At 34.7% G+C, this 21,024-nt stretch overlaps 1 protein-coding gene across 1 annotated transcript in view; it reads right to left on the bottom strand.

Annotated features, from left to right (window-relative positions):
* Nucleotides 1-6,203: 6,203 nt before the first annotated feature.
* Nucleotides 6,204-21,024, bottom strand: part of GPRIN3 (GPRIN family member 3) — an 81,683-nt gene continuing 66,862 nt past the window's right edge. Inside the window, exon 2 of the mRNA XM_043971486.1 lies at nt 6,204-14,681. Coding sequence (XP_043827421.1) covers nt 12,498-14,570 — 2,073 coding nt within the window. The 5' untranslated portion in view covers nt 14,571-14,681 and the 3' untranslated portion in view covers nt 6,204-12,497. The remainder of the gene's footprint in view (nt 14,682-21,024) is intronic.

Here is a 21,024-nt window from a genome sequence, read left to right as displayed (position 1 = left end):
CCATTTAACACTTTTATTACCAATCATAAAGACGTGGACAGCAGCACCAGTTTAGAATAAAAATTTTATTTCACCATCTTATGGAGGCAATACTAAATAGCAGATAGGGATCTGGACTTAGAGTCAGGAAGATCTGGATTCAGATTTTGCCTTTACCACATCCTGTCTGTGTAACCCTGGGGAAGTCATCTAACCTCTCAGTGTTCTAGAGCAAAACTTAAACTGTGGCTTGTGATCCCATAGGGGTCACATAACTGAATGTGGGGGTCATGAAAAATTCAACAACAGTAAAACGTTATGTATACCTATTTTATATATATCTATATACCTGGGGTTGCATAAAAATTTCTCAGCTGAAAAGAGGTTGTGAGTAGAAAAAGTTTAAGAAGTACTGCTCCAGAGAATTTTAATATCAACCGACACTGGTTGAAATAGTTTATTTATCTGGGAGTTCCTTGAACCAATGCAATTTCAGGTCTACTCTAGCCCTATCCTCCAGAGGAAGACAGTGGAAGATTATGATCACATCTGATAAAAATGAGAAGGAATGGAGGGAAAATTAAGTTTGCAGAAACTTAAACTAAACAAAGTTAACCTGAGAGCATTTAAGGATGACACTGGAAGGACAACTAACATTAAACTAACAAAATGGGAGGAGTTTGTAAAGTTTTGTTTTTTTAATAAAAAATTTCATACTACCTGGAGTTAGGAAGACAGAAGTTTAATCCTGATGTAGACACTTAGCAGTTGTGTGAGCCTGGCTAACTGATCTGTGCATCAGATTCCTTGGATTTGATGAACTCTATGGTTTCTTCTAGTTCTAAATCTATGATCTTAGTGGATGGGTGGGGCTGAAATCACCCCATTTGGATCTGGTATCTTGACTGATTGAGAAGACTTTTTAAATGAATGGAAAAATCAGAGTCGAGTATGAACAGTGATGAATGGCTTTCCCTAAGCAATTCGGTTTTCATTTGTTTTGTTTTGTTTTTCACATTCAGTTTATTTTATTTTGTAATATTTACATATCGTTTCTTTCTCTGGGGGGTACATAGCATCTTCCTTCATAGGTCTGAATATTCACATTTCAGAATAACTTAGTCATTCCCAGTTACTCTTGGAACAATATTGCTATTAGTGTATACAACATCCTCTTGGTTCTGCTGGTTTCATTCTTCATTATTTCATGCAAGTCTTTCCATGTCTTTCTAAAACCAACCTGCTCATCATTTCTTACTGCATAGTAGTATCACATCATGATCATATACCATGTTATTCAGCCATTCCCCAATTGGTGGATATTGCTTCAGATAGCACCCTAGCCATATCCCAGGGGCAGTTAGCTACCAATTCTCAAGTCACTTGCCCTTCTTTTTTTTTTTTTTTTTTTTTTTTTGTGGGGCAATGAGGGTTAAGTGACTTGCTCAGAGTCACTCAGCTAGTAAGTGTCAAATGTCTGAGACCGGATTTGAACTCAGGTCCTCTTGAATCCAGGGCCAGTGCTTTATCAGCTGCACCACCTAGCTGCCCCCTCGCCCTTCTTCTTCTTCTTCTTCTTTTTTTTTTTTAACTGAGGCAATTGGGGTTAAATGACTTGCCCAGGGTCACACAGCTAGTAAATGTTAAGTGTCTGAGCCCGGATTTGAACTCAGGTACTCCTGACTCCAGGGCCAGTGCTCTATCCACTGCGCCACGTAGCTGCCCCAGTCACCCTTCTTTCTTAAGGAGTTCAGTACCAGGCTCCTTGTCTTCTTCACACTAAGTGTCTTGTGAAAAATATCTTGGTTCTGCAAAGACTTTATTATACCCTCTTTCTAGGGAACCTTTGAGTCATATTTCCACTTATTTGCAACTTTATCATTGCTTCTGGTTTTTTTTTTATGCTAAATATATCCATTTGATATACTGTAGTTCTTTCAATAATATGTCAATTAGATAAGAGTTTTTATCAAAAAGTAATGTTTATAGATAAACAAAAATCTCTGATTGTTATCACTTCCAGCCACCATCACTATAGAAACAGAAAGGGGATATATAAATCTGAGGGCAGTGTTTAATTTTGTTTTGTTTTATGTATTTTTTTTTTTTTGCAGGGCAATGAGGGTTAAGTGACTTGCCCAGGGTCACACAGCTAGTAAGTGTCAAGTGTCTGAGGCCGGATTTGAACTCAGGTACTCCTGAATCCAGGGCCGGTGCTTTATCCACTGTGCTACCTAGCTGCCCCTTGTTTTATGTATTTTCATGGTCAAATCACTATCAATGCATTCCTCCAAACTTAGTCCCGTTTTCAGATGGCACAGTCTGTCACTGAGACGGTACTTGAAGCCTTTCCAACTTGCTTGAATCTATGAAATCTTGTCTTTCACTGACATGATCTTTAAGATCAATGGACATCTACTTTTATGGATGGGTGAAGGGATAAGAAAAATAACTCTAATATAAATTTTGATATGAAACTTCATAGAATAGGCCCAAAGAGGCTGGTATAGGAAATTATGAGATACCATATATAAGTAGAAGGGATGAGAAAAGACTTCATGGAGGAAGTTGTTTCAGGACAGCATTCAGATTTTGGAAAGTTTTGAGTGTCAGGGTAATGCATTTTCATATTGTTTAGTAAGCAATGGGAAAATACCAGAAATTTTTAAGCATGAATATGGTCTTCAGATCTATGTAGGAGAGATATTTTTTTGACAGTGGTATGAAGGATAGATTGGAGAATAGGTGAGACAAGGGGCAAGGAAACCAGTTAGCGGTTATTATTTAAGTGGAAACTAATGGCCTAAGCCCAGATCCCCTAACTACTAGTCCAGTGCTCTTTCCAGTAAGTCATGCAAAGTCCTTTTTCATACTAACCCACTGTCCTAGGGAGAGAAAGTATCCTTTATCCCCATTTTGTAGATGAAGAGTGTAGGCTAAGAGAGAATAATGTGCTTGACAATTAATAAATAGCAGAGCTAGAACTTGGGGTAATCAACTTTTAGAGCTGGAAGGGACTCCAGAGATCATTTGGTTGAAATCTCTCATTCTATAGATAATGAACGTGTGGCTCAGAAGAGCTAAATCTATTGATTCAAGGTCTCCTGGTCTTGTTTCTATCTATTCATCCTGAATGAATAAGATTCCATTTGGCCAAAAAGAGCATATTTGTTGGAGCATTCTAGTAAATTATTTTAAAATATCAACAGAGTAGCCTCATTAGCTCTATGTTTACTTAATAATTCTTAAGACTTAATAATGAAATGGTCGCTTTATGAAAACTGGCAGTTCAATGTTAGTAAGTCTACTATAGCAAGTGGGTAGAAAATTCGTGCATGTGATGAGACTCAGTTTATATAAAGTCTAAGAATATATTCAAAGAGTGATATCCCCATTCTGTGCTGTACGGTTAAAGAGAAAACAAAGACTTATACCATTAATCAAAGGGAATAGACAATTGATATTTATTTAGCAGTGGGAAATTGACACTTTAAGAATCAAATGCCTGATTGCATAGCATAAATGATCACTGGCCTTTAAAATCAATTTATCTCAATGTCAACAAAATTGGGAGATAATGCACTTAATTTGAGTCAGAGGAACTGGGTTCAAATTCTGTTCCTGACATGGGAGCCAAGTGACCTTGGGCACGTCTTAAACTCTCTGATCCTCATTTTGTTTATCTGTTAAGTGAAAGATTGGATCAGATAACATCTAAGGTTCTATCCAGCTCCAGATCCATAATCCTATGTAGGATTATCATTCCATTTCTCTCTCTCTCTCTCTCTCTTTAGTGAGGCAATTGGGGTTAAGTGACTTGCCCAGGGTCACACGGCTAGTAAGTGTTAAGTGTCTGAGGCTGGATTTGAACTCAGGTACTCCTGACTCCAGGGCCAGTGCTCTATCTACTGCGCTGCCTAGCTGCCCTCTATTTCTCTCTAAATGGCATTTGGTCCTTGAGATATATGTAGCCAATTTATCTCCCCAATTCTGAATATGTAGTTACTCCTTTGTATGCAAACATTCATAGAAGATAACTGTATTGTCAGGAAACCATTTTATTCTTTTTTTTTTTTGCAGGGCAATGGGGGTTAAGTGACTTGCCCAGGGTCACACAGCTAGTAAGTGTTAAGTGTCTGAGGCTGGATTTGAACTCAGGTACTCCTGAATCCAGGGCCGGTGCTTTATCCACTGTGCCATCTAGCTGCCCCCCCCCCCCGAAACCATTTTATTCTTAAGAAGTAGTTTGGTAGGGAAAGAGACAGGATAAGAAATTGGCTGATTTCAGACAGAAGACATAAATAATCTTTTTCTCTAAAGAATAAAAGTTCCTTTTTTGATTAAATTTTCTTCTCTGTCTCATGGTTCTGTGCTTAGGATATTTAAAATAAAGAAATGGTTTCAGCAGATGGACTTTTAAAGAATTGACCTATAGAATTTAATGATTCTTAATAGAAAGTGTAATAAATGCTATGTAAAGATATGGAAAAATTACTACTTTTGATGACTAGAGTACATTTTTAAACACAGAAACTCCACCTTTTTACATTTCACTTTTCTCTTTTCAGATCAGAAACAGGTGTCAGTGGTTTAAAAGTTAGCTCATTATGTGTGTTTGTCTATGTCCCAAGTAAATAAACTAAGATTGATTTCCATTTATGTAATACTGCTTATTCCATTATATTCATAGTGGAAATCAGATTTAAAACAACATTAGATTCCTTAGAAGTTTGACTGTAATTTACTGAATGTTAGTATCATATAACTTTTTAGAGAGTTTTTGTTAAAATCACAGGTTTGGACCAAAAATCAAATCAACTTCTTTACATATATGTCAGAAACTAATTTTTCAGAAGGAAGGGAACAGTATATTAAGAGACTTAGGGGACAGCTAGGTGGTACAGTGGATAAAGCACTAGCCCTGGATTCAGGAGGACCTGAGTTAAAATCTAGCCTCACTTGACACTTACTAGCTGTGTGACCCTGGGCAAGTCACTTAACCCTCTTTGCCCCACAACTCCCCCCCAAAACAACAACAACAACAACAAAAACCCAAACAAACAAACAAACAAACAAACAAAAAGAGACCTAAAATTCTAACTTTGCAATGTGTGTCACATTCTATTGTTTTATATTAAATAAAGCTTCAGGATTATTGTTTCCAGCAGGAGGTTCATGCATTCACTCATCAAGCAATTTATCAAATGCTTACTACTCTTGTACCTGACTTAGCACTAGAGTGATTTAGACATTGGAGAGACATTGGACTTTATATTTGTAAACAGCACAGTATGGAGAAGATAAATCTTTCATCTGCTAATTATAAATAATGAGTTTGTGGGAATTGTCTGTCAGTGCACAAGTCAAGACGTTACCCTCATGATGCTATTTATCCTTTCTGAGAACTAAGGACAGAGAACAATAAAAGACCAAGTTCTGTCCTTTCATATACATGGATGCCTTTGTTGACTTCATTCATGGTCATATGCATATGTCTACCTGTAGACGGAACTTGGTTTGAACATGTGATACAATATTTTTTCTATACTTAAAAAAGTAGAGCAATCACTCTCAGACTGATCAATTCATTAAAAATATATTAGTACACTATTCCAAACTAAAATAGTACATATAACATATTGCTTCTATATCACTAGATTTTATATATGTGTGCGTATGCATGTATGTGTGTATGTATGTATATATGTATACATACATATACCCAGTATTACTGGATATATTTTGTATTTTTTTTTAAATTTCAGTTCTTTCAAGCTTCTCTGAAAACTTAGCAAGGAATTCCTGGATGATCTTATAACTTTTCCTCTTGTAGGGAATGGGAAGAATGACAACAATCATGTAATTTCTTGAGTTACAAATATGCTTTAAACTGTATTCCTAGGGGGCAGGTAGGTGGCGCAGTGGATAGAGCACCGGCCCTGGAGTCAGGAGTACCTGGGTTCAAATGTGGCCTCAGACACTTAACACTTACTAGCTGTGTGACCCTGGGCAAGTCACTTAACCCCAATTGCCTCACTGAAAAATTAAATTAATTAAATTAAACTGTATTCCTGATGCTGGAATGTGAAGGAAAACATACTGGGTAATTACCCAATGGAAAGATTTTGGCAAAAAAATGCTTTCTTAGCATTTAAAAAATCTAAAGTGTTAGTAGTTTTTTACTTTAAAAAATCCTTTAAGAAATAGTAATAATCAGAGTAATAATAATGCCTTACACACGTTCAATATATTGTGCTCTGTACACATGCAAAATGGTTGCATTTTATAAGAAGATTTTATGTGAATCAGAAAAATCAGCAACTGCTGAGGACTTTTGCAAACAAATAGATTGTTTAATTCCAAAATTAACAAATAGTAATAGCAACAGTGATGAAAAGTAAACATAGAATCCTCAGCCCAGAAATAGATGCAATCTTCCCTCCCCCTCCCCACACCAAAATCCCCATTACACATTAAAGATGCAAAGACAAGTAATCATGCCTTTCCCATTAAACCCTCTTGAAAAATCCTTCTTCATATTTAACTCACTAGAGCATTTTATCATAGGTATCATTGTGGTGGTTATTTGCTAGTAAACCCCTCCATAATGTCAAAATATGGGTAGCATCCTACAACCAAAGGACCAAGTCTGCACTTGAGTCCACAAAGACGTGGTGTTTAGGATAACTCCACTGCAATACTTTTTCCTTTATAGGGAATCCATCATGTGAGACCTTTTTAGATATATGAACTCACACATTTCCTCCCCAATCTTTAGGATTATTTTATTTCATTTTTTTAAAATTTGGAGACACAGATCTCACTAGTCCTATGTGGTAAACATTTGCAGAGTCAAATCAACTGTTTCTGCATTGGTGCTATACAGGACAGAAAATTAACTATGTGTTTAATGCTTTCATTTTCTTATCCTGTTATGCACATCCTTGGTTTTCATTTGGGGGAGCCATGGTAATGTTATACTTATCTTGGCCAGCATAAGGATCTCTTCATGCAGAGAGCTGACATACATGGCCACATCCTTACTAATTCTTTGTAGTGTTACACATCCTTATAGAATCTGTAAAGATAGTTTTCCAACTATGAAGGAGAAAGCATCACTTCAGGTAATTTATAGCATGGGTTCTGAGATTCTTAAAGTAAAAAAAAATTAAGTTGCAATGTTGTGTATGTAATACATACTCTTGCTGGTACCTTTTTTGGGGGGGAAACATTATTGCTTGGCTTTGACCACAGCAGTTATTCTGATGGTTTATGTCTTAGAGTTTTGTATCTTATTTTTTCAATATAATTGAGCGGCACCGTTCTGAATGCTCTGATCCTTTTACCAAGGCTTATACCAACACTTGAAAATGATCATCAGAAAGTATTTGCCTGATCATCAATCTCTTGTATTCTGTATTTTGTTGTTGTTTCTTTATACCTTTGTAAATATGTATTGGATTTTTACTACTTATTTAGAGAGGTTACCGAGTTGTAGTAAGAGGGTAGCTGAGCTGGTGAGTGTTCATAGTTAAAATGATTGCTGGCAGATGTTATAATTACTTGTGAAACAGATGAACTTCACAGTTCAGTCTATCTTGATGGTTCCTGGTTACTGCAAACCAAACACATTTGGTGTCTATGTCCAATGAAATTGATCGAGTTCATGGCTATTGATTTCCTCTTCCTTGAGAAATTTGGAGATATTCTTGACCTCATATCAATGCAAAAATGACCTTTACAACTAAGAAGTGCCTCATTTCCCCTTCCCAAATAGTCATTTAGCTTAATAATTTTGTTCAAAGGAATAATGAAACAAAAAAAGTCATTTTTCTGGTGGTGGTAACACCCACATTTGTGTAGAACTAACTAGTGAAGATACCAGTATCAATACCTAAATAAGAAGCTAATCCTTTTCTGCAAAACCACAAACACCAAAACAGACAGGGACTCCAACTTAATGGGTAGGAGAAGAGATGTGGGGGTGAACAGAGTTAAGGAAGGACAAGTTGTTAACTCATTTAACCTAGATACTGCTTATTTAATTTTATAACCATAACAAATGGAAATTCTCATGTCATTATTTAAATTAGAACTATAATATAAAATAAATAGCCTCATCAGTTTGGCGACATTTGTAGAAAATTACTATCTGGTAGTTAGTTATAAGTCTACCAAATAAAACCAATTTACCCTATTTGTTTAATACACAAATACAGACATAAAATGCATACATATTGACAAATTCTACTTATATATGATAGATTTTCTTTAAAATGTCAAGAAATGTGTGGAATCTTTGCTAGATTGAGTTGTTGTTAAAGGGAACTGATACTTAGCTCACTTTATAGAATCAAAATAAGAGGTGCCTAGCTAAAACAATGTTGAAACAACCTAAATTCACATCAAAATCCTTGAGTATCTTCTATAAAGCAATTTAAATTTAATGTGATACACTTTTGGTGCAAGTATTGATTATAAAAAGAGAAGAGAAATAACAAAATGAAAATGAAGAGAAAGAAATGAAAAACAGAAAATAAAAGTTTAAAAGTGATAACCTATTTCATCTTTAAGCTTTTTGGAGAAGTTTTAAGGGATAGCTATGGTACCTGTGATTAAATCATGTGCAGGATACCAAAATGACCAAAGTAAGTAAAATGTACTAAATACATTTTTTACAAATATCTCAATTTTGGTTAAAACTGAAAAGCTTTCTGGTAATGTTCCATTTCCTTTATACTCAAGTTAAAAAAATTAACTGTATTAATATACATAATTTGAGCCTATCTATAATAACAAAAATTATATTAATTCCCTTACTACTGAAGTTAAAAAAAATTAACCGTATTCATATACATAATTTGAGATTGTGGTAACAAAAATGAGACATATAGGAACAAAGAATTAGAAAATTCTTAAGAGAAGAAAAAAGAGATAAATGAAATCTTGATAGAAGACAAATCCATAAGATAGTTATTTTTTCTGTACCCAAATATTACTGTTATCATGAAAGCAGACAACGAAGAATTTAGATTTTTTAAAAATCCCCATTCACTTGCCAAGAAAAAAGACTATCCCAACAGTTTCTGTTTTATTTCCATTTTCTGCTATATACTGAATTCTAGCTCAATTCTTTCCCTTCTAGTTTAGCCAACATAAAACTCTATTACTGAAAATAAATTTTTAGGAAATATTGTTCATAAGAAATTAAATTAATCTCTTAAAACTTGCAAATTCAAACCTCTAGTAAAATAAGCTCAAAGAAAAAAAATCCTCACTCATCAAATATATTTTGAAACAACAACTATCAAAAATGTTGATCAAATATGAAATAAATATATTATTTTGATTTGAATGGTTGGTATTCATATATTCAATTATTGATACTACATTATTCTTCTTCAGTGAGTTCTGCATTGTATACCTATATTTATATTGTTTATTGAATCCAACAAAATTCTAAATAAAGGCTATTTAATAAAAAAGTCAATAATTTAAGAATATCATGAGGTAAGAATACTACTATCTCAAAGGAATCCCACACTACAAATAACTATTAACTACTATCATAATTCTGTTAGTTTTTTAAAAAATTATTTCTTTTTTTAGGACTCAATGATCAATAATTTAGTATCTAGCAGTGACTTTTACATAGCAGGTACTAAATAAATATTTGAAAAATAAATAATTATTGCTGTGTTCTGAAACACTTTATAAATATCATGTTATTATAAAAATAAAATTTCATAGGACAATGGCCAAAAAGACTATAGCATATGAATATAAACTAAAATTATTATGTAGCAATAAAAAGATAAATTATGGGAATTAAGGGACCTTGGGAAGCTGTATGTGAACAGATACAGAATGGAAAAGCAAAACCAAGAAAACAAGATACATAGTAATTACCACAATATAAATGAAAGACTAAAAAGAAATTAAACAAGTAAAGATTATGAAACATATCTCTCTCCTCTCTGTAACAGAGTGTGGGCCTACTAGGACAAAATGTATAAATTGTCAGACATGGTCACTAAATCTGGTATTTTTTTCTTAACTATTTCTCTTTGTTACAAGGAAAGGTTCAAATGAGAGGTGGGGGAGGAAAGTACTTACAGAGCAACACATGTGATGTGAAAATAAAAGGTATTAAAAAACAAGGTGGCTCAATCCCTACACCCTAGTTTTGTGCATTTTTTACTCCTTTAACTGTATATTAACTGTGTAGAAACCAGGGTTCTGGGTCCTCATGCAGACCAAGAGCCTTGGTTCCAATTTGCTTCTGGAACCTCATGCATTACTAAATAAATTGTTGTTTGGGGTGGGAGAGAAGCTTATTTTGAAAAGAAGATAACAAAAATCCCATAAAGTAGTTTGGTGTCAGTATCAGATAATCAGAACTGCTAACTACAAAATATTTTTAATTAAAAAAAAAGTTGTCAAAAATACAACTCCGGTTCCAATATACCAAACGATATAACTTGGTTTCTTTGGGACATATGTTCCCACAAACATTTGGGATTCTTCTTCATTTAAATATATATGAATGATATTTTCATCCTCTGCAATTTGTGTGTGGCATTAAAGTTAGGCATTGTTCTTCTCAAGTTCAGATCTTGCAAACCAATAAAAAAAACACCAAATGATTAAAAATCAACTGGAGGACTTACTGGACACAAAGCACTGTATCAGGTGCTGAAAAATGGTCTGTGCTCAGAGACCTGCACTTTAAGGAGAAATTAACATTTTACATCAATTAAAATAAGTGGTCTTTTCAGCAGCCTGCACCCAGTTAGTGCCCTACACCTAGGGGCAGGCCAATGCTCACCTCAGCAAGAAACATTGCAAAACATGCCTTCTCAGTGACATCATGTGTGTATTTTCACCAAACTGGGTGAGATGACAATAGAGCTATGTTATCACTGCTTAGGCCCCTTAAAAACTTATATGTCCTAGCTGTAGACTATCTTACTGTATGAGACCCCAAAACATAGATGTACCCAAAATAGGAAACTACTGCTTAGAAAAGGAATATTCCTTTCTTTTCTATTTTTCTGATAAAATGTATAATAGTGCTTTTCACACTAAATTAGTTAGTGAGGCCACTTCTTTTCCAGGCAACAAACTAACCATAAATCCAAATTAGATATGGGGAAGAGAAGGCAATAAGAATTCATATAGCACCTATTAAATGCCAGGTACTGTGCTAACAGTGAGGCTTTCATTTGAGACTCACAAGAAACTTGCAAGGCAGGTGCTATTACTATCCCTAATTTACAGTTGAGGAAATAGAGGCAAACAGAGGTTTTTTTGTTTTATTTTGCTTAGGGTCACACAGCTAGGAAGTATCTAAAGCCAATTTGAACCCAAGTCTTCCTGCCACCTGTCCTCAGCACTCTATCCACTGTGCCACTAGCTGCCACTGAAAATATTGTCCCAAGGGAGCTCAGGCTCAACAAATATTCAGCACATTTTCTTGAATTAGGCCTGGGGCAGATTAAATGGAAGAATAACTTTATATATATTTGTTTATTTATGTAATTATTGAATCTGGAATCAGCAACTGAATGTAGTATTCTTATTACTCATATGGTTTTCCAATAGAAAACTATATGATAATATGTGGACATTTACATTTACTGAGAAGCGTTTTAGATTTTTTTTTCTTATTGAAAGTCATAGAAAACTCCTTTCATGAATTCAGACCAATAGACTTCCTAAAGGCTAAGAATGTGAAATTGTACCAGAGAAGATCACTGACTAGAATATTTCCATATTCCTACATATGTGAAAAAACTTCAACATCTCTAATAAAACTTGTTTGTGTTTGCCAACTATTATAGCAAAACTGATATGCTTGAATGCCTGCATATACATGTAAACATTCATTGATATGGGATTCTTCTATGCATTTTAAGGATTCTTTAATTTATAGAATCTGTCTTATCAATAAATGGAAATTCAGTTTCATGGTTTTTATTAGTTATCTTCTACTTAAAGCTTTTGTGTGTTGATACCACCCTTATTGAATGAAGATCATAGAATTTAAAAGCTACTAGGGACATTGAAGATGGTCTTGTACAGCCCCACCCCCACCCCTTTCCCCATTTTCTGGATTAGGGATTTGGACAGGATATTTATGTGTTTGTGCTAAATCCCTACTTTTTAATACAGAATAAAGATTTGAATACAAATAAATAACTCCAGTTTGGTAAAGTGAGGAAACAATATAAAAATGAAATAGCTACAATGTTTTTTCCATAAATATTTCTGCATCTGCCTATTATTTTTACTTTAATATGTAAAGCTACACTGAAATGTGATTCTATTGCCTACATTTTTTCTGTAGATATGACATTCAAATGGACAAAGTCCTCATAAGATATTGAAGCAATTTCCCGAAATTAACAGTTTCTTGTGATTAGCCGCCTTCCACATAAAATATACGTAACCTTCGTCATCGACCAAGATTCATGTTGCTACTAAGTATACACACACTCTTCTGTACGTTTTCTCTTTTAATCTAACACAGACGAGGGAGCAGGATGGACACAACAGTTGGGACGTCTAAAGTTCTGCATCATGGCCTGGAACATATTGTGTTGCCTCCCCTTAAGCTTTTTACTTGAAGATGTATCAGAAGAAATGGATTTCCGGTTCTGATTGCTTTGAACCTTAATCAGTTTCTCATGTTCCCTGATTTGTCTTTGTAAGTGGTTCTGAATAGCAATGCCGAGCGACTCAGGGTCTAGGGAAGCACCATACACTTCCCACGTCATGCCTTGCTCATCCCATATGACATCTCTAACTTGCTTGGACTGTTTGAACTGGAGCTTGGCATCAGCTCCAAGCTGCTTTTTCTTTTCTCCAGGAGTAAATCCAACCTGAGCAGCAGCTGCTGTGACATTTAATTTTTGTTCCTTTAAGAACTCACTGACACGGCTGGCACGACGTGGGCTTGCTTTGACTGACCGAGAGGGTGTACGTTTACCAGAATTCGGACTGGATTCCCCCATCAACTCTCCTGGTAGTCCCAGGCTTGTAACTGTCTTTGCCTGCTTACTTTCTTCAGAGGCTTTGTCCTGGTTCTTTCTGCCTGTGGTAGGAGTAAACACAGTTAGTCCTTCTGCATCAGGACAAAGCAATTCTGGTTTTGTCTCTGCTTTTGGTTTTATGTCTGCCTTGGGATCAACAGTCTCCCGTTCTTTGACTACCTGAGTAGGCAAAGCCTTCTCAGTTGCACCATCTTTGTCAGTGACATTCAAGTTACCAAATTTGTTCAGTTCATTGTCAGGGCTGGGTGGTTTACAAGATGGATCACTGGGAACACTTGCAGCTTGGTTGGCATTAATGGTTTTCATTGACAACTCAGATGATTTGGTTTCAGCTTTCCCTAAACCATGACTCATATCATCTTGATGGGTAGAAATCTGATCAGTTGGTTTTACATTGGGTGGGATGAAAGTAGTAGGTTCTGGTTGTGTAATGATCTGACTTTCTCCTTTAGTGATCATTTCTACTGCTTGCTGTTCCTCTTTGCGTGTGGTTTTGGTATCATTTGATGCTTGTAGGAAACAGGGGCCAGGTATTCCATTGTCTGATGCCATTTGATAGACTGTGGCTGCTGAATATGTTGGCTTTTTTTCCACTTGGAAAGTTGGTATATTTGAAGAAGCCCCAGTAGCTGCATGGGTGTGTATTTCTGTCTTGCTACCAAAGTGGCATGGTGCTTGGCTTGGACCTCCCAACTTGTCAGAGAGCTCTGATGGATTGTTCATGTTACTGTTGCTCTGGTAAATAACACACAGCTGCTCTTGTTGCTCCAGAGTCTCAGGAGGAGGAATTTTCCTTAAGAATGTAGCAAGGATACTTGGGCTGGTAGAGACAGATCTACTCTCCATATTGGTTACCGTCTGAACCTCAGCATCTTGCCAAGTTCTGTTTGCCCTCTCCTCTGCCAAAAATCCACGCTCATCTAGGCTTGTCATTGTACCTGTTTCTTTGAATCTGGAAGACAACTTCACTGTTTCCAGAGTTTTTTCTTGCTCTATAAGGCATACTGAATGTTTGCTAGTGAAGTTAGACTGCTGAGATGTCCTGGAGGACTGGTCCGATATAGTCAAAGAAACAACATCTGTCAAGATCTTTGGCTCATCACAAGGTGTGGGATGGCAGGCATCCTGGTTGACTGGTACTTTAACCACTGAGTGTGTAAGGCTCAAATCTACCACTGGACCTGGGATTTGTGCTACATGTTCACTGCTCCCTTGATGTTGAGAGCTATCTTGAGGGCTGCTATATGTGGGGGGTAGTTTTTCTTCCTCATTGGAGATGCCAGAAGACATGACGGTCTGGGTGATATCATGCTCAGAGTCTTTCATTATAGCCTCTCCTGGTCCAGGGCAGCTGAGGTCCAACAAGCCAATTCTAACAGATTCAGAAGGAAAGCATGGAAGACTATTAGAACTGGCATAGGCAATGATTGATGTCTGCTGTGGAACAGAAGGATGCTGTTGAAGCTCTTCTGCCTCTTCTGGAGCTGCAGACAGGGAAACTTTGGTTAATCTCAATGGGTCAGGCACAGTCCCCATGGAAGATCTCTTTAGGACAATCTCTGGGGACTTCCTCTGATAGTGTCCCTGCAGAGTGACAGCTGATCTTCAGAGTGAGGGCAATGAGGCACAACTCCGACACAAACCAATCTTTGAAAAAAGGAAAACAGTGTCAATAATAACATATTACATAAATAATGAAAACCCCCTAAATTATTTCTTAAAGAGGGATTCATTTTCTTCAATTTCAATTTTATCTGAATAGGCTAAATTCTAAACTTTTTCTTCTTGTGGCTTTCCCAAGAAGCCTTGAAGCATACTAATAAAAAAGATAGACCTTTTCATTAATTTTATTATATGTTTACTTAGATATTAGGAAACAACTTCCAAAATAATTGTTTTTCCCACCAAGAGGTAACTCACATATAGGAGAAATTATATATCTGATGTGAGGTACTATAAAATCTCTTGTTCATTTAAAGTTTATAATAAAATGTTAAGTATTCACACAAAGTAAAATATTTCATTTCTTGGAGAAGGAGTGACTATAATATTCTGATTCTAAAGAAGAAAATGAAGAACAAAACTGAAATTACTGTAGGGTAATTAAAATAATTGATTGTATCATCGAATGGCAATATGTTATAGGCCAATTAATACATAAAGACTAACAGCAAGTTTCACTTTGCTCTGGAATTAATGCAAATGTTAATTTTCATAACTGGCAGTAAACAACCTAATATTCTTTTTTATTAATAAAGAGACAGAATGTTATAGCGCATATTGGGCCAGTCTCCATGTGAGGCTGACCTGCAGCCATTTATCTAAAGTTTCAGCCACTAGTCTTCTTATTTATGCTTGACATTCTTCTTTAAATCAATATTTTGAATTAAAAATGCAAGCTATAAAACATATAAGTATAAAGAGATTTTTGTTACTTAAAAATTAAATAAATCTAGTTATATGTTGTTTTCTAGTCTAAATTTACTCCTGTATCTAGCCCCTATACCCTCCCAGAGAGTCAAAGCATATACCATTGTTTAAAAGAAAAAAAGAGGCAGAAGAGAAAAAACAAGCAGATAATACATTGAAAAAAAAACCAACAACATGCAACAATATTCTATACATGGACTCTCACTTCAGCAAAGCAGTGGGTGGAAGTATTTTCTCATATCTCTTAGTGGGGGTGAAGCTTATTCTTTGTAATTTTGCAACAATCCTTTCCAGTTGTTTGTGGTAATTGTTTTTCCCATTACATGCCACTGTTTATATGTTTTCTTGGTTCTTTGTGTCAGCTCTTGTTAAGTCTTGTTATACATTTCTACTCATCATAGTCACATTTCTTACAACACAGAAAAATAGATATAGATATACATATATATACATATATACACACACATATATGCATATTTTTCAGTAGGCAAAGGCTAAAGTTTTGTTACATCAGTGGACAATTTACCTTAAATAACTGAATATTACAAGAGAATTACAAGAATTGAATACTACAAGAGAAGAAAAGGAACTTTTAAGAGAACAATACTTAATATATCCATGGCCAGAATCTTGAGCTACAAAGTTGTTGTTTTTTAAATAAACTGTAGGCCATCTAAAGAAGTCAAGGCACCACACTCAGTCTCACACAAGACTATCCTATTTTAGTGATTTTATTCACATAATTCCAAAATAGTTGTATTAATTAACAGGTTCATCCACAATGAATTAGTGGGCCTTTTTTCCCCCAACAAGTCTTGCAACATTGATTATTCCCATCTTTTGTTAACTTTGCAATTTGAGGTGAAACTTCAAGGATATCTTGATTTGGAAGTCTCTTATTATTAGTGATTTGGAGTGTTATTGTATAGTAGCAAATGGTTTGTAATTAATTTTTAAAAAACCATTTGTTCATATCCTTTGTCTAATTAATTATCTGCTCAGAAATGGTTTTTGGTCTTCTGTTTGTGTTCTATAAATCTTGGATTCTAAACCCTTATCTGAAAACCATTATGCAAAGCTTTCCCCTCTTTGACTCCTTCTATTCTTATCCTAGATGCACAAAGTTTGTGCAGAAGCTTCTTAATTTCATGTAATCAATATAATTTATTTAACCTTTTATAACTAGTTTGGCAAAAAATCCATCATCTATCCATAGTTATGAAAAGCATAAAATCTGCTTCTCTTCTATTTTTAATGGTATGACTGTATATTATTAAATATTGTACTGGAAACTTTAACAATAGCAATAAAAGAAAGACTAATTGAAGGAATCAGAGTAGGGAATGAGATAATAAAACTATCTCTTTTTGCAGACCATATGATGACATACCTGGAAAGTCCCAATGGCTCAACTAAAAAGTTAGTTGAAATGATACTTTTAGTAAAGTAGATACCCATAAATTTAGTAAAGTAAATCCTCAGAAATCCTCAGCATTCCTAAATATCACAAACAAAAGCTTGCAGGAAAAAATAGTAAGAGACACCCCATTTAAAATAACTCTAGACAGTATAAAATACATGGGAGTCCACCTGCTAAAACAAACCCAGGATCTATATAAACAAAATTATTTTTAAAAATCCCAAATTTTATACAAAAAATCAGATTTAAATAATTAAAGAAATATTAATCATTCACAGGTAGGTGGGGACAATATGATGAAATGACAATTTAAAATAAACTAATTTATATATTTAATGCCATCCCAATTAAGTTACTAAAAATATTTTATTGAATTAAAAAATGAGAAAATTAACTTGAAAGAACAAAAAGTCAAGAATATCGAAGGAAGTAATGAAAAATGTAAAGGAAAGAGATTTAGCTTTATCAGATCTTCATCTGTATTATAAGGCAGTAATTATCAAAACTAACTGGTATTGGCTAAGAAATAGAAAGGTAGATCAATAGAACAGAGGAGACATACAATTTATAACATACAATTTACAACATCAAATAAATGTCTGTGTCAAACATCTTTTCTCTTTCATTCTTCTTCTGCTTCTCAGTTTGGGGAGCAGTTCTCCCAAAGTATAATTTTGGCTGAAGTCTTCCCACTGTCTACCTGATCTGAGGTTTGCAATTTATTAATCCTCCTTTGTGCCTATTGGCGGTCCATTGGAGAAAGTTTAAATAGACTACTGCTTGACTTAGCTGTGATTTGCCCAGAGTGGCTCTGCAGCTTCAGAGAGACTGAATTGCAGTAGCCAGGTTTGTATAGGTCTCTTGCACCAGTTTTTTCAGTGAAGGCTTAAGCCCATCTTGGATGGCAGAACTGAGTCCCTTCTCTGCTCTTGGTTTGAGAACCACATAGCTACTATTTGCTTCTGAAGTTTTACTTGATCAATACACAGGTAGCACACAGGTTCCCTTCTTTGTCTACCTTGGAACTCATCTGACAGAGATGCCAGATAGAACCCATTCATATACTCTGCACTATTTCAAGAATCTCCTGTGATCTCTTCATGCCCTGGTATTTTCTGTCCCAGTGCTCAGACTTGGCCCTTTTCTTTCCCCAGTACATTTTACTCTGGTGTCCATTTTTGGTTCTTTTTCAGTTCCTCAATGCTGGAATGTTCTAAGTATAGCATACTCATGGCAAGACCCTGTCCAAGGTGTCCATGGAACTCTGTGTCTCCTTAAGCTTACCTGTGCTTGAAAAATAACTTTTGATATTTTCTTGAAATTCCCAATCAGAATTCTGTCTGATGCATTTTTAGATTTTAGTGGAAGAAATATTCTTATGAAACTAGGCTGTACTTCTTCCTGCTACTCTGCTGTCTTGAGCGCTTCCAAAGTTACATGTTCGTTTTTAATGTATTGTGAAATATGCTGTAAGGTATTGGTCTTAGCCTAATTTCTGCCAGACTCATTTCCAGTTTCCCCAGCAATTTTATCAAATTCCATCTATGCAGGTATTGAGCATACTTTGGTAGATTGATTCCCAATCAGTTTATGCATTCTGTCATTATTTTATGTGAGGGCTCTCTTTCTATTATTATGTCTTGGATTTGGTTATTATTATATAAAAATGCTATGGGCTTTGTGGGATTGTTTGTAGGCTGAAACATTACTTGGAGCTATGACTTCTCTCAATAAGTTTATTTGTTTATCCTCTAGCATTTTATAAGCAAATCATCATGTCATCAGCAGATAGGGATAGTTTTATCTCTTCGTGGTCTATCTTCACATGTTTATTTCTTTATATTTTTATTGCTATTGCTAGCACTTCTAGAATCACATAAAATAATAGCATGGAAAGGACACATCATTGATTTACTCCTCTATTGGAGAAAACATTTATATTATCCTAATTTCATATAATTTTGGTTTTAGGTAGATAATTTTTAAGATTGAAAGAGATGTCTATACTTATATTTTTATTTTTTAAAACATGAATATGTGTCATATTTTGTCAAAGGATGTTTTCTTCATCTGTTGAGATAACAATGTACTTTTAGTTGTTTTTATTTTTAACATGATTATGTTGGTTATTTTCATATTGTTGGACCATCCCTATGTTTCTGTTATAAATCTGTGCTGTAATGAATGCTTTGTTGGATATATTTTGGCAATCTATGACAATTTTATTTAAAATTTAAAATTAATAGTTATTAATAATATTGTTCTACAGTGGTGAGGTTTTTTGTTGTTGTTATTGTTGGTGGGTTTTTTGTTTTGCTTTGTTTTGTTTTTGCTTTATCTTCCCTGGCTTACATATTAGGGTTATATTTTTCTCATAAAAGGATTTAAGTAGAGTGCTTTCTTTTTTATTTGTGGGAATAATTTGCGTAGGATTGGTAGTATTTATGTGTTAAAAGTTTTATACAATTATCCAGTAAATACATTAGGACAAGGAGCTTTTTTTCTTTCATAGTTTCTATATTGTTAATTCTATATCATTTTCTGAGACTGGATTATTTAAGATCCCTATTTGATATTTCGTTAGCCTGAATATTTTGTATTTTTAAATAGATCTTGCATTTCTTTTGAATTTTTTTTTTGTTGGCTTGTAATTGTGGATGGTTGGTTCCAATAATACTTGTTATTTCTTCTGGTTTTGTCCTGATACCACTTTGTTCAATGCCTAAATTATTTAATGTTATGTACTCTTTTTTCTTTCTTTTTTTTTTTTGCAGGACAATGAGGCTTAAGTGACTTGCCCAGGGTCACACAGCTAGTAAGTGTCAAGTGTCTGAGGCCAGATTTGAACTCAGGTACTCCTGAATCCAGGGCCGGTGCTTTATCCACTGTGCTACCTAGCCACCCCCCAATGTTATGTACTCTTTAAAAAATATAGCTTGGCTAAAGTAATCAATTTTATTAGTCTTTTCAAAGAACTACCTTTTAGTTTTTGTTTATCACTTCTATAGTTTTTTTGGTTTCTGATTGAACAATTTGTTTCTTTTTTTTTTTTTTTCGGCGGGGCAGTGGGGGTTAAGTGACTTGCCCAGGGTCACACAGATAGTAAGTGTCAAGTGTCAAGAACTCAGGTCCTCCTGAATCCAGGGCCGTTGCTTTATCCACTGTGCCACCTAGCTGCCCCCTGTTTCTATTTTTTAATATCTTTCTTTTTCTATTCATTTTTTGTTTGCATATTTTATGTGTTTCTACTTTTTTAAAGAAATTAATATTCAGTTCATTAATTCTCTTCTTTTTATTTTATTTTATTTTATTAAAGCACATTTTTAGGGATACAATTTCCTCCCTCAGCACCATTTTAGTTGTATCCCAGAAATGTGATATGTTGTTTTATCATTATCATAGTCTTTCACAAAATCATTTACTGTTCTTATTATTTGTTCTCTGACCCACTCACTACTTAGAATGTCATTAAATTTCCACATGTTTCTTTTGTTTGTGTTACCTGAACGAATTAGTATTTTTATTTTGTTAAGCTCAAATAAAGTTGTGTTTACAATTTCTGCTTTTTTACATTAATTTAAAAAATCTGTGTCCTCTAAAATACATAGTAATTTTTGGAAAAATTGCATGAGGTGTTGCAAAACACACATATACACATATGTATCTACATACAAACACTAGAGGGGATGTGGTAAAATTGGGACATTAATCCACTATTGGTAGAGCTGTGAACTGGTTCTACCATTCTAGAGAACAATTTAGAACTATACACAAAGGGAAATAAAACTCTGCAGACTCCTTAACTCAATAAACAGAAAAGGGGAAAGGACCCATATGTACAAAAATATTTATGGCAGCTCCTTTTGTGGTGGCAAAGAATTGGAAACTCAGGAGATGCCCATGAATTGGATAATGGCTGAACAAGTTGTGGTATATGACTGTGATGGAGTACTATAAGAAATAAGGAGCAGAATGGAGTCAGAAAAACCTAGGAAGACTTGAATGAATTGATTCAACATGAAGTGAGCAGAGTCAAGAGAATATTGTACACAGTATTATAAGGAAAAACAACTGTGAAAGGCAGCTATTCTGATCAATACAATGATCTAAGACAATTCCTAATAACTTATAACATGCAAA

The sequence above is a fragment of the Dromiciops gliroides genome, chromosome 6 (assembly GCF_019393635.1).
Source record: "Dromiciops gliroides isolate mDroGli1 chromosome 6, mDroGli1.pri, whole genome shotgun sequence".
Taxonomy (NCBI): domain Eukaryota; kingdom Metazoa; phylum Chordata; class Mammalia; order Microbiotheria; family Microbiotheriidae; genus Dromiciops; species Dromiciops gliroides.
Note: the sequence above shows the minus strand (reverse complement) of the source record. Positions and strands in the feature narration are given on the sequence as shown.